Source organism: Taeniopygia guttata, chromosome 2 (genome assembly GCF_048771995.1).
Source record: "Taeniopygia guttata chromosome 2, bTaeGut7.mat, whole genome shotgun sequence".
Classification (NCBI taxonomy): domain Eukaryota; kingdom Metazoa; phylum Chordata; class Aves; order Passeriformes; family Estrildidae; genus Taeniopygia; species Taeniopygia guttata.
In genome coordinates, this window is record NC_133026.1 from 122650332 (window position 1) to 122677174 (window position 26843).

General features: G+C 39.1%; 1 protein-coding gene and 1 long non-coding RNA gene across 2 annotated transcripts in view; one reads left to right on the forward strand and one right to left on the reverse strand.

Annotated features, from left to right (window-relative positions):
* Positions 1 to 12980: 12980 nt before the first annotated feature.
* On the reverse strand, positions 12981 to 15837 carry LOC140682437 (uncharacterized). Its single transcript, XR_012054196.1, has 3 exons — positions 15515 to 15837; positions 15291 to 15319; positions 12981 to 13170 (listed from the first exon to the last, which is right to left on the reverse strand). It is a non-coding gene; the product is annotated as an uncharacterized lncRNA (long non-coding RNA).
* ZC2HC1A (zinc finger C2HC-type containing 1A) overlaps positions 15724 to 26843 on the forward strand; it is a 34754-nt gene continuing 23634 nt past the window's right edge. The window contains exon 1 of the mRNA XM_030266355.4: positions 15724 to 16006. Within this exon, the coding sequence (XP_030122215.2) occupies positions 15739 to 16006 (268 nt within the window). The 5' untranslated portion in view covers positions 15724 to 15738. The remainder of the gene's footprint in view (positions 16007 to 26843) is intronic.

Consider the following 26843-nt stretch of genomic DNA (forward strand, 5'->3'; position numbering starts at 1 on the left):
ATATAAAAACATTTTTACGTAGGAAATATGCAGTTTCAGAGAAGCATGTGCACTCTGTAGGTAGCAACTTCAAGGTGACTCTGCTCTTTTGCCTACAGCACAGGGAACACTTAGGAAGGGTTTCAGAAGGATACTGATGAGGCTTTTTTCGTAATGTGGGGGCATAGTGGCTAAGAAAATCAATCTGTTTCACCACTCAGCCAGGAGCAATAGGTTTTTTTGCCCACTTAACATGTGAATGAGTTCAGAGCACTATGCTGTGCATCAATAAAATATCTGTATTTATTTTTAGACTATATATCTTTACTTATATCTATATCTCCATCTAATCACATCGATTATAGAGATATAGTAGCCATATGTATACAGATATAAGCATATAGATATATAGGGATATTATAGGTATATATTATGTATCTCTGTAATTTATAATCTGAGTACAATTTCCCAAACAGATAAATTGCTCAATTCACCAACCATAATGACATGGCAATTCAGTTATTTTTTTTCAGTTGCATCAACAGGAAAAGCAGAACATTTTTTTTTCTTGAGCATTATAATACCTAACCAGTCCAGGTAGGATGATTTTTTTTTTCTTTGTTCAAATGTCTTTATTAGTTTTTATATTCCAGTAAAGATAATACACTAAGCTTTTTGAAGACACATTACTGGACAAGGAAGCAATTTTATCTTAAAAGCTTTCAGGGTGCAGTTTGACAGCTTGGGCTTTAAAATTTGTGATTTCTATAAACGAGTCTGCCAGGCTGCATCACAAGGAAGTACAAATGTGTTGTACATGAAGTGAAGGTGCTGCATATAATCTTGAAACTTCACACATAGGAAAGGTTAGCCCTCTCTTTCAATTACCATATTTTAGCCATAAGTCAGAAAGCTGAAATAAACGCTGGAGGGAAGCATTCTGCACAAGGATTGTTTTTGACTAAGCTCATTTAGTAGCTCTGAATATGACAGCCACTGAGTACAGAACTCCTAAGACTCAGAACTGCTCTCTAAACCCTTTATTCTTCCAGGAAGTCAAGTTTCTACTCTTTTGGATAGCTATTCATCACTTTTACTAATGATCTTTTAAAGTCAAAACTCAAAACCTTAAATAAGGGTCCTAAACATAGCTCAAGGTCCAGATGCCATATCCCTTTGTGGCTGAAGGTGAGATCTCTTCCTCTTTCCTGCCGAAAGTCACAGGAATTTTGGGGTATTTTATTTTAAAAGAAAGTACCTCAAGCATACATGGAAAAAAAGAAAGGCCAGATGATCATGACAGTATACTGTGTCTCAATCTAACAGTCATTCTTAGCACACCACTTTATTAAAGGATGAAGCAACAGTGCCTGTTTCCACAACAGTTTGAAATATATAGCTTTGATCCGTGGCATCAAAGCTTTAGCAGAATTCCCATGCTTTGTCTGAGGCTTTGAATCTCCACCATATACCTTCCAGACAAGAAAGTATTCTTTACAAGAAAGACTTTCTTTAAAAGCATTTCCCCACTGCATAAAAAGAAATTTAAGTCCTTACTTACCTTCTCCTGGGTGAATGCCATAACCACTAGATTACCTCACAATGGGTCCAAAACTGTACTGATTATTTTCTTTAAGGAAAAAGACTAGGATTGATAGTCTCATCTTCAAAGGGAGCTACTCAAAGGAATTTGCATACTTAATAAGAGCAGTCAAGCCAAAGAAGAGAAAGGCATCCCAATCTCAAAAGGAAGCATTTACATCCTTGACAAGCAGGTCTGAGACATCACCTTGTGCTATTCTTTACAGGCTTATGTACAGGCACATGACTTCTGCAGATCCCATTTCTATGCCATAACCCAGGGTCAGTCTAAGCATCGTCAAAGGACAAGGAATTGCAAGAGTTGCATCCTCCTCATGAACACAGTCCAAGATTTATTAACTCTTCTCACAGGAGTGATAACAAGCCACAGCTGATCTGAAATTTAGATATAACCAACATTTTCTGTCCAACAAGAAGAATAATAAAACATCCTTAAACTATAATTATTCAACTAAGCATTGGCATTCAAAAGCAGATTTCCTTCCAACATAAATATTCCAGACTAATTTTGGGAGATGTTAGTGACAAACAGCTGCTTTTGAAGTTGTCAGTTACTCACTGCTTCTCCATCTTAGGTCTTTAACTTAATAATACAACCTGCCTTTTTCGTGTATGATGCTAATAGCTCATAACAAATCCCAAAACTTCATTTTCCAAGAGAAATATGCAACTGGAAGAATGAAATCTGGGAACAGAAGAAAAACAAATCTACAAAATCCTTGGAGTTAGTCCTTTTCTGACCTGGCAGTTGCTTTTTTAGTATTCCAAACAATTTTGTGACAACACTTATAAAAATAAAGACCTATTCTTCAGTAAAAAATGTAAGAAAATACATTTAAGACTAATAGGAAAAATATACAGTTGTGTTTAAGAGAAAGGTTTATCTGATGTGCATATAAATAGGTTAATATGCGACAGAAAAATATACCATAAATCTATAAGTATGACCAGAGAAATTGATGACATGAGATACTGAAATTAAGTGGTCAGCTGAAAAAAGAAAATCAAAAGTGAGCCCAAGGGCACAAACCTGAGTCCTACAATTTAGCTGTTCAATGCTGTATTCTAGGAGGGTTCATCCCATGCTTGCTAGACCCTATAGACCAGATCTTTTCTAAGATACGATGTCTGGTAACTGTTCCACATTTTTTGTTCACTCAAAATATGCAAAGAGGAAGGTAACCTCGTCAACATCATGAAGTTACACTTCATTACAGTAAATACATGTGAGATCTATTGGAGGAATACTTCATGATTTGAATGCTTTAGAAGAGATGACAGAGAACATTTGGAAATTAAAACTTTGATAAAGCAGAGAATACAACAAATACACACAGACTGAGCACAGAGATTCTGGAAACCTCATAAACATCACACTTCTGATTCAAGTTTCTGGTTTACAGCAGCATTTTTAAGAAAAGAGAAGAAAAGTTAGATTTCTTTGCAATGACAGGTCTTATTTGCTGCTTCTGTGAGAACCCTTCCTCTGACTTTCCAAGGCTCATTCTTCTTTTTGAAGTGTGTAATTAGAAACTCTGGTTCTAGAAGTCTTGAGCTTTGTCTTCAGTCCTGCTGGTCACAGAAAATATTGCCTTTCTCTTCCAGCTGGGACTAGACCACTCCAACAGCAAGTCAGACATCCCAGTCTGGACCATCTTCCAAGAATTACACAGACAAGTCAGAACTTTGTTTTCCTGAATAACTGTAAGTGAACTTTCCCTCTTTGACACTTCACCTTGTCCCATTTCATCTTCTAAGTCTTCCAAGCCTAAGTTATGGAGTGAGATCCTTTTCTTTAAGAGTTTCAGAAAGCCATTTATAATCACATAGCAGATGGATGCCTATTAAGATTATGACAGTCTCTTCTTCCTGTTTTTTACAAAAAAACATTTCTTGTCAAGTTTCTCAAGCATTTTGCTTGACTGTATTGCACTAAGGAAAGAACACTTACAAAGCTTGTCCTGTAAGTCAGTGCTCTATACCAAAACAATGATAACTTAAACTTCTGGGGACCTGACTAGAAAGGTAGCACAGCCAGTCAGGCAGAACATCCTCTCTGGGCAGAGGCTCAGATGCCAAAGGACTACACAGTCACTTTGGCAGCACAAGCCTTACTGTTAATACTTTTCATAAAGTCTTGTATAGAAGAGGCTACTGCAGAGAGCTCTGTTCCCCTCACAGTTCTTGACCAAGTTAACAAACATGGAAGAACTCACTAATGAAAAACCTACAATAATAGATTACTGCAGTTTTGATAATTGTAATTGGTGAAATTTGGCTTTTCATAACCTGTTAGTAAGATTTGGATAGAGAATGATAACCCTTACTAACGAACTTGCTGGTTAATTAAGCAATGTAGAAGAGAAGACTATGGAGCAGTGCCTTCATGCCTTACTAAAACACTCTGGGATGGAATGGCTTTGCTGTGAGAAGAAAAAGGAGTATTCTTTAAGGGCCTGCCTGGATTTCAGGAGGCAAATACCAACATAATTTTTGTAATGGCATTTGTCCACATAATTGTTTCACTCTCTACTCCTGCTTACAAGTTTCCTAACTGCACTGAACCTTTACAACTTCAGGAATTCACCTCAAATAATGAACAGGAGCATTTCTGCACAACTCCTCCAAGCAAAATCCTCTTTGAAATTAAGGAAAGGTTTGCATAGGAACTAAATGAATCCCAAGTAACGTAAGAAACTGTAAAAATGTGAGGTGAGATCTCAGGCTGATGGCTTTGGAAGCACATACTGAACACACAAAAGGATAAAACAGACCTTTAGTATCTGCTGATAACATGGGGTCACATTTTTTTGTACACCAATTATGTGAGTGTAGCCTTCTTTAGACAAAAAGTCAAGCACCCAGGTCAAGCCTTTTAAGAACAATTTTTCTAGGTATTAATAAGGGGAAAAAAATTTTACATCTTGCAAAATGAAAGGCAGAGCCTGAAAAAAAAAAGATTTCACAGTCTGTTTTTCTACCCCACAGCAGATAGATGAATAATCCTAGGCAGCATGATCAAAACACATAAAAATGATATTTCACATCTATTCTCAAGCATAGAGAAGAATTTATACCTTTTTATTATTAATATTTCTGGAATTATGGAGTTGCAGTAAGAAAAAGGCACAATAAGGTTGTTTTGTTATTCCAACATTCAAAAACAGTGCAAATGCATTTCGAGTTACCTGGTTTTCACCTAGTTTTGGTTGGATAGTACTTTTCAGTCTTGCTTATTTAGCATGCAGCTAACTGGACCAAGAAATTTTTTCATACTTTTAAGGATGCCCTTCCACTCACACAAAGGTTTTCCACTGATCATTTGAAATAACTGTAGCTAAAAGTGACTACTGGGAAAAGAAGAATTTTTGTTTCCATAAAAAAAATAAATCTTGTCTATCTGAAAATTAAGCTAAAATAGTTTCCTTGCCAAGGCCTAGAATCATACCGCACACAGAAAACCTTGAGTCTGTCAACATCACTTCACAAAGAATTACTAATAGAAGCATAAGGACAGAAATCATCTATACCACTGCAGCATTCAAATTCAGCTTCTTTGGTGTTTTCATGGTGGTTTAATGATCCATAGCACTAATGGGAATATTTCATAAATAAGTAATGCTTTTTGTCAGAATGGTATTCCCTCAAACTAGGAATGGCAGGAGTTTTAAAGGTGCAAACAAAAGCCTTGAAATGGTACTAGGAAAGAAAAAATTTCTATGCAAAAAAAAAAGGAGGAAATTTGCCTTAAAGGGTGTGCATACGTTATTTTTATAGCAAGTACAGATTTCTGAATTCACAATGCAAACAGGAACAATGCAGAGCTCCTGTAAATGACTGTATCAAGTAGAATACTGCATGCTGATCCATGTCTCCATAGATATGAGAGTGACTTCATCCCTTCTACTAGAACTATGAAATCTGTTATATACAAAAATAGCTATATAGTAATTATAAGCCATTGGCAAAGAAAAACCCAATTACCTCAAAGAATGTCAGTGGCAGCATTTGCTTCTAATTTTTGTTTCTGTTTATGACAAAAATAATAATCGTTATGTTAGCAAACCAGATGTTTATGCATCAAGCATATTAACCGAACTGGCATGCTTACAACTATAGGATAACATACACAAAAGATGACTGATTAAGATAATGGATGATTAAACACATCAGCTGATGGAAATTTAAGATTTCTGTCGAGGACTTTGAGGGAAGTACAGAACTGAAAAGAGCTAAAATGACAATTCAAATACAAAGTCCAATATCCAAAAAGTTTGAGGTCTGAATGTAAGAAACTGAATGACCTAAGAGATATCTACTCATTCATATAACACTGTAGTTCTGAGATAGAAATAATAGTACAAGGGGATGTTCAGGTTCTGCCAGGAACTACACTGGACTTTTGTGTTTGAAATTAATTATAGAATCACAGGATGGTTGAAGAGGGAAGGGACCTCTGGAGGTCATTTTCTCCAACCCCCTTGTTCAAGCAGGGCCACATACAGCAGGCTGCCCATGCCCATGTTCAGGTGAATTTTGAATATTTCTAAGAACAGAAACTCCACAACCTCCCTGGATAACCTGTGTTAGTGCTCAGTCACCCTCACAGTAAAAAGCTCTTCCGTGATGCTCAGAAGGAACCTCCTGTGTGCTGGTGTGTGCCCACTGCCCCTGGTCCCATCACTGGGCACTGTTGATAAGAGCCTGGCTCTGCACTCTTTGCCCGCTCACTTGAGGTATTTCTAGATATTGATGAAATCCCTCTGAGTCTTCTCTTCTCCAGGCTGAACTGCCCCAGCTCTCTCAGCCTTCCCTCATCAAAGAGATGCTCCAGCCCCTTCAGCATCCTGCTGGCCCTCCACTGGAAGGCCCAGTATGCCCATATTTCTGTTGCACTGGGGTATCCAGAATGGGATGCAGTACTCCAATGCAGTGTGGTACTCACCAATACTGAGTACCAGTGCTGAGCAGAGCAGAAGTCTCCTCCCTTCGCGTGCTGGTAATGCTTTGTCAGTGCAGACCAGGACATCATTCCCTCTCTGCCGTAAGGGCAAAGACACCAAGACTTGAGGTAACGTATCCTGTAGGACTGGTCAGCAGGGAGGGCATGTCTATTTGTAAATATGGGCTAAAGGCTATATTCAGCAGGTATGCAAAGTGCTGACTTGTAAGACATAAATGGGGCTTGCTTTAAAGTGACTCAGCCACCATGCTCTAAGCAAATCTCCACATTTGTCTGCTTGTACTGCAGACACTTTGAAACCCACTTAGTCACACATTTATCTGAAGTGCAAATAGCCCCTCAAGACACGGCTGAACAGTCTCCATCTATGCCAACTGCATATGGTGATTTTATGTAGGACACTGGACAGGTGAGAGAACTTGAGGTACTTTGAGATGCCCAAGAATCTTCTTTCACAAGGTCAAATCACATTTGTATGCATAAGTTTGGTTTCAGGAAAAGGTAGATACAAGTAGTTGCTACTGACTCTGCTGTCCCAAATTTTGTTTATGGTGCATAAAATGCATACAAGGGATAATATAGACATAGTCATCCAAGCCAGATCAGAAGTGCAAATAAGGAGCTGGCCTCGTTTGATTCTGCTCACAATACAGAAATCAGTGAGGGACGCAATGAGGAGGAAGTGAAGAACTTGAGGTTGCAGGAGCAATTCTTGAGACCCAAGTTCTGGAAATAGATGTTTGAATACCTGGAGAGAGTACTTAGGAAATAGCCTAATCTGAAACACTGAGAGAAAATGAAGCCAAGAAAGTGACACAAGAGACTGATTTTAAAGTATTCAGAGGAGTAATAGAATTCAGCGGGGTTTCTCCCTGAACTGCCAGTTGCACAGCATTGCTAAACCAGCTCTTTCCATTCTATCGTTAATTAATTAGGTCCACAAAAAGCAAGAATTTCACACTGGTGGAAACTGAATTAAGTAGTCCCTAGAATCAGAGTGAGGTAGATATGTAGGTAAGAGGACGCTTATTGCAAAGTTTTCAGGAAGTGTAAGCAGTATCCCAGAGCTGTAAAAGATTTTTCACAGAATGACAAGGTTGGAAGAGACCTTAAAGATCATTGAGTCCAACCCATGCCCTGACACCTCAACTAAACCATGGCACTGAGTGCCACATCCAATCTATTTCTAAACACATCCAGGGGTGGTGACTCCACCACCTCCCCTGACAGACCATTCCAGAACTTTATCACCCTTTCTGTAAAAAACTTCTTCCTAATATCCAACCTATATTTCTCTTGGTGCAGCTTTAGACTATGTCCTCTGGTTCTGTCAGTTGGTGCCTGAAGAAAGAGACCCACCCCCACCTGACTACAACCAACTTTCAGGCAATTGTATGATAAGGTCACCTCTGAGTCTCTTCTTCTCCAGGTTAAACATCCCCAGGTCCCTCAGTCATTCCTCACAGGGTTTGTGTTACAAACCTCTCACCAGCCTCGTTGCTCTCAAGACTCAAGACGCACTCAAGTCTCTCAAAATCCTTCCCAAACTGAGGGGCCCAGAGTGGGACACAACATTCAAGGTGCAGCCTCACCAGCGCCGAGTACAGGGGGAGAATGACCTCCCTGCTCCTGCTGGTCACACCAAATTCCTGACACAGGCCAGGATGCTGCTGGCTTTCTTGGCCACCAAGGCACACTGCTGGCTCATGTTCAGCCAGCTGTCAACAAGTACAGCCATTTTTGCTGGCTTAGTTGAAGTTAGATGCACACAAAAAGCAAATTTGAAAATACAAAATTGGGCTTGAAGGTCAGTTTCAGTTCCTGGTTTTTCCCTTCACTTTTAATTAGACTTTTTATAGAATTAGTTCTCCTAAAGTATTTAAAGAAAAATCAAAGGGAGGAATCAATAAGGAAAGAGATAACCAGCAGTGCCTGCCAGCAAAACACTATTCTTCTCTCATTACTGCCTATGTTTGGTCTCTGACTGACACCTTTGCATTTTAATTGACAATACTTGGCACCACCTGATAAATTTATGATCTAAATGGCCTTCCCAGATAGACACAAAAATCTACTGAACCCTTAAAACATGTTCATGTACTAAAGACTAAGAAGAGGCCCATAAGAAATATTCATGTACAGAGACATAAAATAAAAAAAATTCTTATTGGAGGAATTTTGCCCAGCCCATTTTATCTTATTTTATATATAATCTGTTGAGAAAATAAAATTGAATCCCACTTAAAATCAACACAATCTTCACAAATATCATGGAAGTGGGATCAGGAAAATAAACCAAACAAAAATCCCATCTTAAAATTATAATCAATGTGAAATACACTGACTCTCAAAATATCTTTTGTGCCCATTATTAAATGAAAGCCAAAATCACATACTTAAGTTTTTATTTTGTAAATATTTACCTCTCCTCAAGCAAAAGGAAGATGATTGGGAGTGAGAGGCAGAGGGGACAATTTCAGCTCTTCATTTTGTGGTTTTTCATGCTTTCATTTCCTCTTTCCATGTCTTACTCTGCCAGTGTCAGTAATGGCTTGAGATCAAAAAACTTCCATAGTTGCTGGATATTATTTTCATAAGTAACAGCTTCTATATCAAAATAGGTTTTTTTTTTAAACTCAGTATCTTAGAGCAAATATTAGCTTAATCAGGCTCTGAATTCAAAGTGTGTCTCATGCTTTTGAATAAAAACAAAACTCTTGACTCCATTTCTCAGATCAATGCATGTAAATCTTTTAAATCAATATGAAATTTCACAGTAAGACAAAGAAGAGAATCAAGGAAAAGCTATGTCTAATCAAATACTATCCAGTGAATCAAATAATCAAAGATTTTGTTTGCATCTCTAAATTTTACAGTTTTATCAAATGGCATGAAATATTTAAAAATATATTGCAAAAATTATTCTGACCTAGCACATGTCCCCTCTATTTCTGATTTCTGTGATTAAAAATAGAACTATGCCAGAGCCCAGTTTCTGACATATTCCACTATGATTCAGTTTGATGGGCCCATTCCCCAAAGTGAAAGTATGGACTAATATTTCTGTGTTTCTTGCTCAAGCCTAAGTATATTTGGTGAGTTTATAAAGACATGGAAGATTTCCTGACAGATGGTAAATTAGAAAATAAAATGCAACATTTTTTTCTATATATTAAAATCTACAGTAATTATTAAAGTCACTCATGAGCAACCATTCATCACCACAAGTAATGTTTTACAATCTTCTACACATGTGCCAAATGTGTCAGATTCTTCCATAAGTACTCACATGAAGCTGGAAAGATCAGTGGAGTTGTATTATATGGTGAAAATATTTTTTTTATCCAAGCATCTAGCAAAGCAAACTTACACAGAGAAAGCCATCTCAGAGTATCTCAGACTGAGGGCCACATTTGCCACTATTACTTTCAGTCTGCTGAAAACTTTTAGTGTATTGATCTATACTTAAAAAGAAATTGATTGCAATGCCCTGTTGAGCTGGGTGTTAGAGAGGCTGGAGCATCAGTTTTCATCCCATACTCTCAGTAGATGTAATCACTGACACATCTTAATACTAGAAAACAACACGGGGCATGCAGATATCTAGCATTTGGGGGAAAAAAAATCACAAATTATGAGACAGAGGGAATGCTCACCTTGGCTATGCACAAATGTTACTGGTAAGAGAACAAGAAAGGCAAAAGAAACAGAGGGAGTGAGGCTGTGGCTTTGAAAGGAAAACTAAAAAGAGACGATCACACAGAGATCAGCTACAACTAGAACAGGCCTGGAGAATTCACTGACTGGGCTCTTTGCCTAACTTAAGGAAAAGTAGATCCAATATATTGATACTTGGATTAGACAAAACTAAATGTTCATCTAAAACTAGATGAAACTTTAGTGTTTTCTTTCTTTGCAAAACTATTACATAAAAATGATTTAAGAAGGACTTCTACTGGCATATCCATGGCTATGTATTCTTAAAGAACTGCAAACATGCACATTTAGTCATATCTCACAACATGACAAGGGATGATGTGCACTGCATAATCTGGTCAGGTTTTTGTTGAAGAATAGATGGATCACAAAATTACATTCTGGGAAAGAAGCTGAGTATCTTAGGTGATAAATAAAAAAGGAAAAAATTCCATCTATCCCTTCAGAATATTTTATTATAAAACAAAATCTAAGCTCAGCCAGAATTTCTAGACTTACCATGTGTTACAGCATTTTTGAGAGAAAGAGGGCATGAATTGTGAAAGTTGAGCTACTCCAGGCTAGGCCTCAGATTGAGGCCTGGTGGGGCCCTCAAAGCCTCTGACGCAGTTAGAAATTCAGAGCTTGTGGCGCAGGTAGAAAATAGTCTTAAAGTACTGTGGGGACCACTGAGTTGTCTGGGTGTGAATTAGTATAGGTTTTATGGTGTAAAGTGTAGGCCGTTTTAAGGGAAAGGTAAACAATGTTAGCCTACCAATTAGAGTGTCTTTGTTTCTGTAAACTATGTGGAAGCTTATATAAACTACCACCTTATCTTGAATAAACGGAGAACGTTGCATTAATCATATTGATTGGATGTGCGTTTGTCTTGTCCAGCTTTCCGTTTTTCTGAGATTCCCTGGCTTTAACCATGATCTAATATGACCTGTTCCTCTGTGTAGTGAAGAAATACACTATCAAATTACAATATAAATATAGATTAATTTATAATGCCATTTTAATTTATTAATTTTTAAAAATTGCCTTGAAGGGTGAAATCACCTCAGCTCATCAAGAGAATCGTGGTACAAATGTATAAATTAATTTTATTTACCATGCAAGGCATTTAGTGGGTTCCCGAAAAGCAGAATGTTTCACCAGCTGGGTGGTCAATTTGTTCACACAATACAAAGATGCACTCGAGTTTCACATGTCTACCTAGCAAAGTCAATCTTCTAAGTGAGCATTTAGGGAAGACAAACACATAAAGTGCTTGGTGGAACTCTCTGGCTTTGCAAAATCAGCTTTGCAGCATTGTTTTGTTTCTCAGTAATCTCTCACTTTTGGTTTGTGCTGTGCCTTATAAAACAGATTGTTTCCTAAACCAGCAAGCTGAAGTATGGGATTGTGCTAGAAAATAAACACAGTCCAGCAGATTCACCAAAAGTCAATTTGTTTGGCTTACACATTCTGTATTCTGAATTTCCCTCTTATTTTTTAAGAATTAGCCTGCTAGTAGAACTGTAAAAAATAACATCCCAACATATAAAGACAGTTATGCAGGTTGCAAAAGCCAATATATGGAAATAAGAAAACAGCAGAGATACTACATCCAGTGATAAAGTCACAGTCCCTGGTCTCCTTCTATTACTGGCTACTCAGTTTGAGAAAATCTACCCAACAGCTGGCAAACTAGAATTTAAACTCATATTTTCTTCGTCGTTTGGGCATTATTATAACTCATTTACTCTTATTTTTTCAGTTCAGACACAGCTTTATAAATTGAGCAATTCATGTTCTGAGAGAGCAAAAACTGTTTACTCCAGTACTGCTTATCAAGTTGTATTGTGGTTTCTGGTCTCGTTCTGTCTAATCTGGGACAACCACAATAAACAAAACTATAGAACCAGGCTGAAAAAAAAAAAAAGAGGGTAGATAAAAAGATTGATAGCAAAATCACAATACTCCATTCCTGAATATAAATTGTGACTGTAATCCACAAAAGAACAAAAGGCATTCTTACAGGAATTCAACTGATGAATTATTTTAGTAGGAGAGTAATCATTCTTGTCTGTAGTCCTCAATTAACATTAGCTGTAAGAAAAAGCTTATTAGGAATATTTAAATTTTAAAGTCCCCCAGTGCAAGCATATCTGTATTCCCCAAAGCTAGTTACAGTGCAAAGTGTATTAATTAAAATAACGCTTTGGGAGATCCAGTGTTCATTATTAACATGAAAAATAGTGGAAAGGTTTTGATTATAAAGATTTTAGTCATTGTGACAGGGATTCAAGTGGTGAAAAAGAGCATTTGAAATGTTAATGAAATTCTGATCATTTTACAGGACTTAGTAGTTTTTTGACACTTCTGCCCCAAAGAAATTATTTGCACTGTTTTGCAAAAAGGAAGGGCAAGGTATTGCCAAAACTTTGGAGGTTCCCGGAGTCTTTTTCTAAAGTGACTAGAGATTTGGAATAGTACAGTGTAGGGATTTTTCGATATTGATATCTACAGGAAGACATAGTTATTTCACAGCTCCTCCTGGCCTGTCTAAACTGCTTATAAGATTCATAGCCCATTTCCTACAGCAACCCCCCTTTATCTGGAGTGACTGTTGGACATGTGGTTATTTCTAAATGTCAGAGCTTTTTCGCATTGTATTTTACCACATACATCCTTTACCTTTCCAGGTATATCTCACACAAGAGTGGTTACATGACAAACAGGGCTTACACATAGGAAATGCGTATTTTTATTGTTTATTGTTGCCAGTCAGGCTGTGCCAGCCATAAACATCTGCCAGTCACAAACAAGCAAAAAGACAACTTTATATCTGAGTAGTATGCCAGGGACCTGTGAGGACAGTCCTCCAGTTCTTCTGCAAAAGGTCTTGACAGATTCTGGCAGAAAGATTTGGTGCCACTGCTTCCCTAAAGTTTGAAATTCAGGACAATTTAAAAACTTAGACCACAATTCCATGTCTCTAGGCACTTGAAAATGCTGACTTATGCAACCAACAATCTAGACTAACCTGTAACTTTTATCTATGCCCACAAACCATAGAGAAAATGGGTTTTCTAATATATCACAAACTCTTCATTTATCTTTTGCAACTTATCCCTGTGGGCAGACTCCTTTTTTTACTAACAAAAAATGAAAAACTGTCCCTTTATTGGCCAGCAGAAGGACACCTGAGTATCTTTGGAAACTGTCAATATTAGGTGGCCTCTCTACACACCTGCTTAATGTCTGAGTATACCTCAGATTGACTTTTACCTCTCTTCTTTGGAGCTCTTTCTGGAGTTTGGGCACAGGTAAGCACGGCTGTGCTAGTGTTTGTATTTCAATTCTTTGAAATAAGTTTGAGTAAGGAAGATACAGCTTTTGCATTTAGGGCTGTATTTTCCTGATTCTTCTCAGAGACACTTAGGACTCTGAACACTCAGAACAGTAGGTGTTCAGACACTGTAGACACTTAAAGGTAGGTGAAGTAATTACACCCTTGTCATATATATGCCCCTGTTTTTAACAAAAATAACCCAACATTTTAGAGAGAAACAATAAACAAAACCAAACAAAATGCACCTCTAATAGGAAGCCCTTCACTAAACTGAGAACATTTTCTCCTCTGGTTTTGAATTTGCAATCCACACATGAAAATGTCATGAAAGGAAGTGCACTTTTGGTACATTGTCCTAATGGTAAGTTTATCATGAAATGTTTGCTAGCTATAGGCTTACTTAAGTTCCGTGTCAGAGATTTAAAGATCATTTGCAAAGTTTAGAACTTTGCAAATTGGTAGCAATCTAGTTACTTCTGGCATGGCCTGTAATTTTATAAGCATCAACTCTAGAGACCAAAGGCAAATCTGAAATGTACTTTTAGTAAATTGACTAGAAAAAATTGCAGCAGGAATTATCATATGTACGCAAGCTTTTGGTCTCAAATGATGATGTAAATCATATATTAGTCATGATTTACATGCTGGCTGTTTGGTATGCAGCATCTGGGTCTATTTGTTCTGTGCTATGGGGATGCAGAGATGACAACATGACCATAATCTCTAATTTAATGTAGTTTTTATGTATTTGTTTCTTTGTTTTGCATTCACAGATGTGCTGTGATAAGGACAGTAACTGTAATTCTATGGACACGTGAATCTGTATCAACCAACTTGTCTAGCATAAGAAGACAAATTATTTGCATGTGCCTGTAAAGACAGCAGTAATTTCTGTAAGATTGTACTTTAGAAAAACCTTATTAGTTGCTCATGGCCTATTGCCACAAGAAAGACAAATAAAAGATCTTAAGAAGTAATTCTAAAATAATAGCTTGAAGAAAGAAATATTGAAATGCTTTGGTTGCTAAAAATGTGGAGACCTTTTCTGAAAGGATCAGAAGAATTTCTGTATGTATCAAGCATTTTTAATATTCAGTAGCCAACAGCAATTTAATAGCAGTATTTTCTAAAAACATCCATACTCAAATGTTATCCTGTGGCAGGAGATTCCATCAAGATACTAATCTTTTATTAGCAACTCTTTCAGTTAAGAAAATAATTGTTGGGGGGGGGGGGGGGAAGGGGTAGGGGGGTTGCATTGTCTGCAATTATTTTCAGGACTTGAACCTGAAAACTTTTTTGTGTGTGTGTGTGTGTGTACTTCCTGTAGTCGTCCTAGTTTTCTCATTAGCAAGGGGACACCCAATAAGGCCACACATCAACACTGGGTTCAGCTACTGGGCTCTGAGAATGGAGGGTCCTTGGCACCATCCGAGTCGCTGCCCATATCCATCCAGAGGCGCTGGACGCTTTGTCGGCTGCACAATCATTTCTCCTTACGTGCTTCGCTTTGGTCTTCATGTTCAAGGAGCGTCGTGGAGTCTTCCTCCCAGGAGATATTAAAAATCCACCTGGACTCATTCCTGTATTGTAGTTTCTGTAGTTTTCCCCCCTCCACGCAGCCCCCAAAAAAATCTGACTTCCTCAGAGATAGGGGGCTGTGAGGGAGGAATACCAGGAGAGGGATAAATATTCAAAAGAGGCTCTTACCCCAGGGTGTTGGAACAGCTCTCTTTATTCTGTGGTGTCCATGGGAGAGCGGGGCAAAAAAGAGAGGGAACAGGAAGTCTCAGGGTCTATATAGGTTTTGGACAGGGTGGGCTTTCCTGGCTCTCCGCCAACCCCGTTGGGGCAGGAAGGAGGATCCAGGGGTTATCTTGATCAGAGCCACAGGGTCCCGGGGAAAGGGGGACAAAGGGTGCCCATGAGCTCACCGTAACACTGTATCACCTGCTTTAGGTGATCCTGCTTCGGCAGGGGTTTGGACTCGATGATCCCCAGGGGTTCCTTCCAACCCCAACGATTCTGTGATCCCGTATTTCATGTAAACGCGCTGCTCTTTGAAGGCGATCCCTGATCTCAGCATAACCTCAACGTATGGGCTTCAGGACCCGTCAGATCGCACCTGAGTCAGAGTACGCCAGGTTTTTGCAGGGAGATGCCCAGACCCGAGCCCGGCTCCCTTGGGAACCCGACCGGGGCGCAGCCCAAGGGCGGGGGCACGGCGCGGCCCGGCGGAGCGCGGCTCGTACGGCCCCGAGCGGGCAGCGGGCGGGCGGGGCGGCGGTGCCGGGCGGCGGCTCCCGGCCAATGGGAGCGGCGGTTGTTGGCGGGCCGGGCGGTGGCGGCGTTGCCACAGCAGCGGCGCTCGGCAGCCGAGCCCAGCCCGAGCCGGCGGTCGGGGTGCGCCATGGAGGGGCTGGAAGGTGAGCGGCAGCGGCGGGGCCGGGGCGGCCGGCGGGCGCCCGGGGCCAGGCGGGTCATTTGTGTTGCGGCTGAAGCGTGTTCGGGCGGCGGCGGCGGCGGCGGGGGGAACGGGGCCCGGGCACCGCCTTGCCCGTTCGCGGAGCCCCCGCGGCCGGCGGTGCTGCGGGGCTGAGGCGGGGGCAGCGGACAAAGGCGGCGGCGGCGGAGCCCGCGGGCCGGGCGGCGGCGGGGCCGGGCTCCCCGCGCTTTGTCTCGGGCGCTGCTCCGCTGCCGCCGCGGCCCCGCCGGCCCCTCCCTGCGGCGGCCGCGCTCCGAGCCCGCTGCCGGGCCCTGCGGGCTGGGTGCGGCGCAGTGTGCGGGCATCTCTGCCAGGAGCCCTTCTTCTTCTTTTTTTTTTTTGCTAACAGATGGCCAAGGTGGGTGTTAAGATCCGCTTATCGTGCTAGGGAAATGTTCAGTGCGGTGAAGAAAACTAGGTATGAATTTGCTGACTGGGTATTTTCAACTTTATCCTGTGCCGGTTGAATTAATGGAAACGTTCTTGCTCTCTGAAATGTAACATCGTCTTTATCAGTGATGTTATCCGTCATAACATACATATCAGCTTGGAATTAATGAAATTATAGCTTGCAGTCTGAGCATTTTTGTAGGCCTGTCATTACTGCATTTTGCCAGCTGCTTTAACCATACTACTTTAAAAAATACCTGTTTTGAAAAACTATACAACACAGTTGTCAAATCTTCCATGCTCTACTTCTCTAGAGGTAAATCAAATAGGAGTAAGCACAAACTAGTCTTTGTTCTTTATCCCTTTTAGAACAGTTGGAGAACTAAAGTAATTTTCACAGAATACCTATGATCTGTCTTTAGTAGATTTTACAGTAATCAGATCCTGTTCTTGAGCCTCGTGACTTCATCAAGACTCTAAATTTGGACATAACTTGGCATTAAAATCCCAAGAGCTTTCTTTGATTCACTTGGCATTCTTTGCTGACTGTTAATGCCTTTGAAATTTGAAACATGGTGTCCAGTGTTTATCAAATAATGCCTTATCAGGCATTCCAGCTCTCAGGACAATAGTATGTTACCTCTCCAAAAGGGGAGAGTTTGCCTTAATTTTGATTAAGCTGTGAATTTGACTGCATTTGAGACTGTACATCATCTCCAGCACATCTATCAATTGATTTGGCTGTATACTAATTTACCAAGGCCAGCTATACTTGCTTGTGTTATGTAAGCTCTAGCACTTTAATTACAGGGGGTAGGAGAAAAGTATCTACAGATAACAGCAGAATCCTGAAAAAACTTGTGATATTTTCATTAAATTTGTCCAGTTCCTGACTTTGTTGGAAATTACTTATATCTGGTTTGTATTTCAGAAGGTACTGGGAGTGGAGGGAACTACTAGATCATAGGTGAAATCTCATGTTTTACTGAACCTTTTCTTGAAAGTACTTTCAAAAGCTAGAGCTTGTCAAAGCATTTTTTCTATTATGTGAAGTTATTATTCTGCATGCTTGAGATTAATTTCAGAATAGCACAGGAAATAAGTTATGTCTAAAACTCCAGCTGTCCTTGCCTTGTGAACACTCATTATCTCACACTGTTATCCACTGTCCTTGAATGCGGAAGTTTTTGAAACTGAAGAACAATTTTCTGCATTTTTATGGGTCATGTTTTTATTTTTTAAAGGCCACCACAATATAAAATACTTTTCTGCTTCAAAACATTTGAAGCAAGTGCATTTGCTTTTATTTACAGTTTTTCAGTTTAGGCTGTCTCTGTTCCTGAATATTAGCTTAGGCTCAGATTAAGTTTTTGTAGAAGGGTCGCCCTTGGACAGAAAAAAAATGTAGGCAAAGCCAATAATAAATTATTGGGTATTATGCTTTTATTCATATTATTGCTTCATCGGCAACTCAGAAGAGTGTTGCTGGTTGCCATCTTTGATTAAATTTATGTTTGGATGTGCAATTGCACAGTCATACCCATCTGACATAGAAGTATGGACAGCTTCTGAAATCTGGCTCAGCCTGCTGCCTCATTATATTAGTGCTTAGAAATATAATTTCCCAGAACTGACTGGTGCAGTAGGTTCTTGGCAGCTGTATGTGTGAGGGTCATGGTTATGGGGAAGGGCAGGACTTTTCTGTCAATAGCAGCCTCTTGGTGTGTCTGAGATGGTGGAAGACCTCCTCAGGCTCAAGATGCTTGTCCAGGACTTTCCAGCCTCAGAAGCTGGTACTTTTGCTTTGCTGAGGATCAGCATTATAGATGAAAGATCTGGTTTACTTCAGTTTACATAAGCACACTATTAAAAAGAAAGAGGTCTACCCAGTTTATAATGATCCTTTCCAAAACATGGAGAGATGAATGTGTAATGCTTGGCATGTGGAACTGCATTAATGACATTTAAAAAGCTAAATAATATTTCCAGTGTCACAGTTGCATTTTCTCACTATGTGCAAGTTTAAATGTTCTGTGAAATGGCAAAGTAGGTTTCTATGTCACTTAAAAGTTTCTTGTAAAATTTACTTTTGTTGCCCCTTTGAAGCTGTTGCTCCGTTAGGTTATTTTTATCAGTATTGTTGTATTACTAGATTGAGTCAAATTTGTACCTTTAAAGGTTTGTAAAAGTAATGAGTGCATGCTTGTCATTAGAGGTGGTAAATCTGATACTAAGTCTAAAGTTGCTAGCTCAACATTTGTTACTTTGCAGCTTGCATGCTGTTTGGCTGTTTTTTTAAAATTTTCATTTAATTTACTGATGAAAATAGAGCGACAGACTTGGCTCTGTCTGACAATGTAGTGATCTCTAAGGTGAGCTTAAAAATCCATTTGTGAGTAGTTTACCATGTGCTGAATCTCAGGACCGTTTTTAATGGATGAACATGTTCTTGTTACTTTCACTGCTGGATGTCAAGAAAAATGCTGTCACACAGGCGTGTTTGTTGCTCTCTGTTTTGTTTGAGCGAGATAGAACCGCGCACTGAATTCCTGACTTCCAGAGCAGTCCAGTCCAATGGTGGTGTTTGATCGGCTTCTCTCCAGTCTGTTGTTTTTTTTTCTGGGAAGAAGCCGATCAGGAACATCTGCTTGAGCCGACTAAATGCCACTTCCCACACCTGTTCACAGCCCATCCCAGCCTAAGGGGCAGAGGGGCCGCTGTGTCCAAGGGCAGAAGTCCACCTCTCTGTGGTAGCTAATGGCAGTGCTTGCCCGGCCCCGCGCTTCAGCAGCCAGGGAAGGCTGGTTGTGGTTGGAAGGGGCTTGGCTGGCTGCTGGCTCAGGAAATAGCCTGCGGTGTCAAACCCAGAGCTTTCCCTTGCTGCTCTGCGTAGGGATTACACTCTGAGCAGTCTGGGTGTGTCCTCGAGTCTCTGTACGGCATCCTCTGCTGAGAGCTGGGGTCTGCGCTGTGACAGCAGTTGTCCCTGGACCCTCGCTGGCATGTGTCATGTCCGAGATGTCCTGCTCCACCCTAACAGTGGAGGATGCAAGATCTCTCCTTTGGGGTTTTATGTTAGTAATGTGACTCTTGAGAGCAAGTGTTATTCTTGCTTTGTCAGAATTGCAGAATGCCCAATTTTATTTTTTCCTTAATAGTGTAGAAAATTATTGGGTTTTAAAACAAAAATGATATTAATGTGAGTGTTCTTTTCCTTTTAGACTTGATCTTTGTCTTGCCTCACTGGATCCATGCGGCAGCTTCCTTACTTTGGTGGCCATTTTCTTTAGCTCTATTTGACTTCAGACTTCAGCTTTCATTTTTTTTAATAGGCGTATCTTTTGTCCAACAGAATAAAGAATTTGTTTTGTTGTACACTATTCTTAAAGCAGCAACTTGGAAACTACTAAAAATTCAAATGCAAAACTAATATTAATGTAAATAATTTTTAATAAGTTATTTTTCTCTGGTAGCCATTAAAAACAAAGGTAAATGTGTCTTTGCACTGAACTGATGCTTCACTGAGCATACTTGAACCTCTGTTAAGTGATCTGAATTTGACATTTAGCACTCTATAACTAGTCAATGTAAATACTCTTTTTAAAGCGATCATGTTTCTTTTTTTTTAATTAATGGTTATTTTACTTAAGGAAAAATCCCAAAAGCTAGATTTGGCTGATACGATATGGAGGAGTGCACTACCAGAATATGTTTCACCTGTAAAGGAGAGGAAGTAGACAGGAATGTGTGTAGACAAGAATTTGAATGTTTCAGTTAGTTTCTTCAGTATCTTAGAAGCAATAGATTTTATGCCCTTTTCTATAGTTTGTTTTAGATTTCTTGCATTTTTAGTTTAAATTACAGAAACTAGATTGATATAATAATTGACTTCAGTTGGTTGAATACAGTGCAAAGATGAACATGTTTTACCTGCACACAACAACAGTGTGGTTGTTATCAAAAGCAGATGTTGCATATGGTAAGCACTTGACTGGAGCAGCTGAGGAGTGGACTTACTTTCTAAAGAAATCCTGAAGCAGGGGCAAACTAGGAATCAATATATTATAAATTAAGTTTATTATCAGGGATTTTTTAATACATCATTTTTTGCCAGTTAAGATTCTGATAAGCAGACTTAGGTAGGGATTGCTCTTTTCGTATAGTGCATAAGCCCAGATTTGCTTTGGGGATCACTATGGCAAAACAGTCTTGGTTTAAGGCTGGTGTGAGAAGGCAAGTCTCTGCCTGACTGCCCTCACAGTGATCACAGTGCCTGTAGCCTAATACAGGAGAACAGTGTGTTTATGAAGCCAAAGCAGAACTGTGTAACATTTGCATAGGTTTTGCAGGTCACATGCTTTCTAGTGCTTCTAGTTGATCTTAAAGCTTGTTAATAGAAAGCCAGATGATGTATCTGGAATTCAGATCTGTCAAATAGTGCTGCTTGTTTGCCTTTGGTTTAGTTGCATTTCTGTAGGCTTTGCAGGGGAAGGTTTCATAGATTTTTCTGGGTGACTGGCATGACTGAGTGACTCTCTAGAATGCTGGCCCATTTACACTCAGTATGGGAACAAATGGGAGGAATCGGAGGTCTGCTCTCTGTTGCAGGGCTGGGATCTAGTTGGGATGATCATGTGTAGGTGGTAGGACAGCTCACAGGACTGCTGTGGTGGAGGAGTACAGGCTCTTCAGGAAGAACCAGCTGGACAGCAAGAGGGGAAGTTGTCCTTTATGTGGGAGAGCAGTGAGAATGCAATGGAGCTTTGCTGTAGAACCACCTGGGGGAGTATGAATCAGGGTTAGCAGGCAGACCAGTGTGGGAACAGCTGTTGTGGCTGTCTGCTAAAAGCCACTTGATCAGGAAAAATATGAGGTCTCCCTCATAACTGGAAGGGTCAATGTATTCACAGGCCTTGCTCCTCATGAGAGACTTTAACCTTTGAAGATACTTTAATCTGCTGGAGGGACAAATCAGTAAGGGGAATGCATTGATAACAAACTCCTGACCCAGATGATCCAGGAACTGGCAAGGGGAGGCAGTCCTGCAGCACTTCATATGTACACAAGTGTGAGATGTAAAGATCAGGGGCAGCCTTACCTCCAGTGAGTGTGGGATAGTTAAATTCAGGATCCTGAAAGGAGGGAGCTGGGTAAATAGATCTTCGCCCAGAGTTCAGGAATGCAGTCTGTGACTTTAGGGATCTGCTTGCAAGAGTCCCATGAGAAATGGCCACAGAGAGAGCTGGTTATTTTTAAGGCTGTGTAATGTGACTGGCATGTTTTCGCACTAAAAGTTATGCTTCATACGAGGAAGGAAGCAAAGAAGAACAGACAGTTATAGTAAAAGGGAGGACACCATGATGTGAGTTGTGTGTGCTGCTGTTACAATCATTCTTGACTGCATGGAATTCATTTCTCAGTCACCAAAAAAATCTATACAGAATTCTTCTCCAGGCTGTCACTTTGAGGCAATGGGTCTCACCTTGACATGTTATTTTCAAGAAATGCAAACAAAATTCACCATCATCAGACTCATTCATCTTCAGTGCAATAACAGGGTTTTTGAAATATAATGCATTTTCATTGTCAGAATGAAAAGCTGATACAAAAATGTGCAGAGGTACTATGAAAGTCTTTTCAGTGTGAAGGAATGGATGCTACAGTGCTAAAATGTTATCTTTTGGAAACAGAAATGACAGGTTTATACAAGATTGTCAATACAGGAGTACAGGATAATTAATGAGGCTTTCCTATAAAATTGGGAGTAGATAGATAAAAGTAAATTGATTTGCTATTTGTTAGGCAATTGTCAAAACTTAGCTGCTTAAACATGTCAAAGTACATGAATGGTTGAATACTAAGAGGCAGGGCTTGCTATGATTTTCTCTTCTTTTGTCTCTTTCCTGCAAACTGCAGAATAGCACAGGTGAGAAGGTGGGGTAAAACATGCACAATATCATTTATCAAGCAGACTTGACTGAAGTATGGCAAGTACTGCCTGTTTTTGAAAACTACAGTCGGTGTATTCGCCTTACTTGCATTTTCATTTCAAAATTCCTTTTGGAAAAATAATGCAAATTTGCAAAACTTCAATCATTATTAGAATACTTTTTTCCTACTTTGGTACATTCATATTTTCATTATGTTATTTAATTCTCTTCAAACCTGCTTTTAAAAATGAATGCTCTAAATAGAAAAAATTAATGCCCTAATTAAAGGAACATTCAAGGCTCTGTGCAAGACCTGGTCTGGTTGAAGGTGTTCCTACCCACAGGAGGGAGGTTGGAACTAGATGATCTTCAAGGTCCCCTTCCAACCCAAACCATTTGTGATTCTGTGAACTTCCCTACCTATGTCACTGCATTGGTATAATTTTTAGGTGGCTCTTGTTTGTAGTATTTGCCGTTGGTTAGGCTATGGTTAGTTAGTGTGTTGCTTAAAAAAATATAACCCAGTCGTTATTGATTATTGGACATATGTTAGAGACTGGGCAGTCCTCAAGGAACCAGATGCTGTGGCTTGATGATACAGATTCTAACTAAAGTGGGGAATGAACAGCATTTTTTTATTGTACCATAAATACGTGGAATTCTTAAGCGACAAATATCTTGCTTTTGGATATGAGAATGGAGTTATGCTAAAAGCAATAAATACAGTTTTGTAGAAGAATTTGGCAAGTACTCTTCAAGTGTTGACTTTCAACACTTGCAGATTACTTGCTGGCTTCAAATAGACACCTAGTCCCAAGGCAGGGAATTGTACCAGGCTGTTTCTGCATGTTTGAATTCAGAGAGGCTTAATGATTCTGATTATCATAGTTCTGTGCCCTAAATAGTTTAGTACTGTCACTGCTGTCGATAAATAAAAGGTTTTGAAGGGCAGTCAGATTTTGCAACCTGATGAAATACTGTTACAAAGTGCAGTCTTGTTTCTGCAATTTGTATCTAAGTGAACACACATACTTGGGTACATAGAGGTCTCCAGAAGAGAAAAGTTTAACAAAACTTCAGTTATTCAGCAACACTGGAGGCTTCTGCTCCCAGGTGTGAGGTCTATTTACACAACTGCTTTATCTGTAAACATGACAGCAAGAACAAGTGGCTGTGACAGCTATGGCCGTGATTGTGTTAGATCAAACTTGTATGTATTGATGGGTCCACACGTTGTACTGAGAAAGATAAATAGAACTGACAGCTGGCCCTTTCTGCTGTAAATCAATTGTGCTATTTGAATATGAGAGAAGAGAAAGAAAGTAGTTGTTGTCTTGAAATCTAGGTTTCAAGAAAGTCTAAACTTATCTACAATACTGAAAGCGCCATGATACATCTGGAGACTGTATAGCTGTACTGTCAGACTTAGTGGTCCACCCAGACTATACAGCTAAATTCTTCCAGATCAGAAAGAATACGCAACTAGACTGTTACCATACTCAGAAGGGATGTGTGCAGTAACTTGTGTAGGTAAAAACCCAGAGATTTGGAAGTAGAGCTGGAGGAGGAGGAGCCCTGACAGGGGCAGTTTACAAACATGAACTATAAGATTATTGTAGTCCTGCTAATAAGCTTCCAGTCTGGTTAAGTCAGATACCCAGAATCATGATAGGTCGTACACTGTGGTTTTGTCTGAGACCTGGTCTCAGGAAAGCAGTAGAATACCATGTAAAGCTCAGTATCTTCTGAGCTTATCTCAATATTCTGTGGTGTTCACATAACAATTTTGATCATATTTATCTTTTCTCTGGATATGTTTTGATTAGATAAGCAGTAATAATTATTTCAGTCCTTCTCCAAGTTAACTATATCCATTCATGTTTAATACAGACATCTAAACTGCTGGTGATTAGCAGTATTAAAGTTGGTAAAAAGGTAAAGAAGTGTAGCTGCTGTATAACCAAAATTATTTTGAAAAGTTCTGCATTGCTGCTAATTTTACAGACTGAAGAAAATTGCCACGACACTATTTTACTATCAATTTCTTTTCTCAGATCAATTTCTTAAGCATATCCTCCTGTTTTCTGATTTGAGTGTTCCTCTTTTTTTTTTTTTTTTTCTTTGACCTCCTCCCTGCAGTGCATCCCAGATTAAAAACCACTTTGGTTAACTTTTTTCAGGAAAAAAATTGCAGTAGATAGCACACATTAATGTCTTTAAAAAAAATATACAAAACAAAGCCAAAATTAACTCAATTGCAACTTCCACAATTTTATTCCCATATCTTACTTTTAAGTTATCATATTTCATGTGGATAATATTGTTAACCTTTCTGTAAGGGAAGACTCATGGACTCCTAGAAAGAAATGTTAACGTTTTGTGGTTTTGGTTTGTTTGGTTTTGGGTTTTTTTTATTTTAAAAGTGAGGAAAATCACAGAGGAATTAAGAAGCTAAAGGGGTGAGTGTGCCCCTTTATAAAGGACTCTTGGCTTCCCATTTTCAACATAACTTTAGGAACTTCCATTTTTTGAAAATAACTTCCTTATGTGCTTTGGGTCAGTGATTTGTGTTACACAGGAGGTGTTGGCAGTAGAAATAGCTCTAGGCAGATGTGATTACCTGCCAGCAACAGGGGAGGGTGGGAATGCTGTAAGGAAATCCAGGTCTGTAACTGCAGCTACTCTAAGTGGTAATTGGCATTCCTTGTGCTTTGGTATGTCATATGTAAATACTGTTCGAGTCCGCTTCTTTTCATGTGGAATTTAAACACCAGCCCAAATTCTAGAACACAGAAGAAAACTGTGGGACATGTAGTTTCTTTTACTAAGGAAGGTATTTGAAAGAATTTTCTTCTCAGCCAAATTCTTAATCATATACTGTATACCTTATGTCAAGATCACTAATTCTGATTTGTTTCTACTAATTTATTGAAGACATGAGCAGTGTTACTTGATATTTTTCGGAAATGCCTCTCTCACTTGTTTCTGCAAAGCTGAGGGTTGTATCAGAATGATGTCATAAAAAGAAGTTGAACTCTTAAGCAGAAGTGTCTGCTTAAGAGTTAATCTTTGCAGTTTGCAGTGATATAGGTTATATTATTAAGAGTGCTAGGGACTCTGAAGAATGAAGTAATGAAATAAATCTGTGCATATTTTGTATTTTTGAGTGGACTTATTGAGAAAAGGTTGAAACCATTGTCGCTTACTCTTCAGCTCAGTGGTGAGGGCAAGTTCCCAGCCATCTAAGCTTTGTACCATCATGCATGTGCTCAGGCTTGTAGATTTAAGAAAACAGATCTATAGAAAAGAATTTGGACATGATTTTATTTTAAAAGTTTGAAAAAATACAGTTAAAAAACACATTCCTAGTAAGTCTTTATTGTATTCAAGTATAATTCAAATGCAAGAGTAGAAGATAACCAAGATTCATCTGCATGAATCAAGATTCATTTGCATTTTTCCTACTTCCCATACTTGTGTGCATCTAAATGCACAGATATTTAGATAGCACCTAAGGAAACTTGATTATGACTTCCTTTTGTAAAACTTGGTTACTGTCAGTGCAGTCCTGCTGTGGTAAGGAGAAGCGTATTCATACCTACATGGAAAAGGTATATAAATTAATTAAAAGTATGAACTAAATGTTTTAAGCTGCACTTTGCATGTGAGTTCTAATTCTTAAAATGCATTGTGCTCCATAGTATGTTCATACAACTAATACATTGCAATGCAGTTAGTTACTGGGGGTGAACTTGCTTTAAGTAATTGAAAAGATCAGAAATAGACAATAATTGCTTGGCAATACAGATTTCACTCAGTTTTAATCTTTGTATTTGGGCAAAAAAGGTTTCCAGTGGGAACTGTGGCTGGCTGGATCTGTTTGTTTCCTGTGAAATATTTAATTAAATTATTCATTTTTTTAGGACTGGTCATACACTTAGTCAGCGAGTGTGTATGTTTAGATGGGAAAGATGTTCCGCTGGGAAGCTGAGAACAAAAGCTGATAAAATCAGTGAACATTGCTATGTTGATATCTTTGTTTGTTTAAGATGCTGCTTCATCTAAAATACAAGTCAATTCAAAGTGGTTTTTATTTTAATATGGTGTAAATAGAAGCAGTTGTATTGTCTGCAATAGTCATATTGAGTACAGAGAAAGCTACTAGTACATCTCAAACATAATCCAAATTTACTGCTTCTTTCTTGATGTATATGTATATAAAAATATCCCTGTAGTCCTCTGATATAGTACTAGATATAATAGATGCCTTTTATTGGGAACCTTGCAGGTTTTTGTCTCTGCCAAGACTCTGTTGCATAATGCATGCTATATAAATATGCTATATAAATATATTTGCTTGCATAGGCCTTGATACTTTGACTTGCTGGTCATTTGTCTTGATTCTGTGGATCTGCTGTATGTCAAATATGCTATTTACATTTTTGTTACCAATGCTTG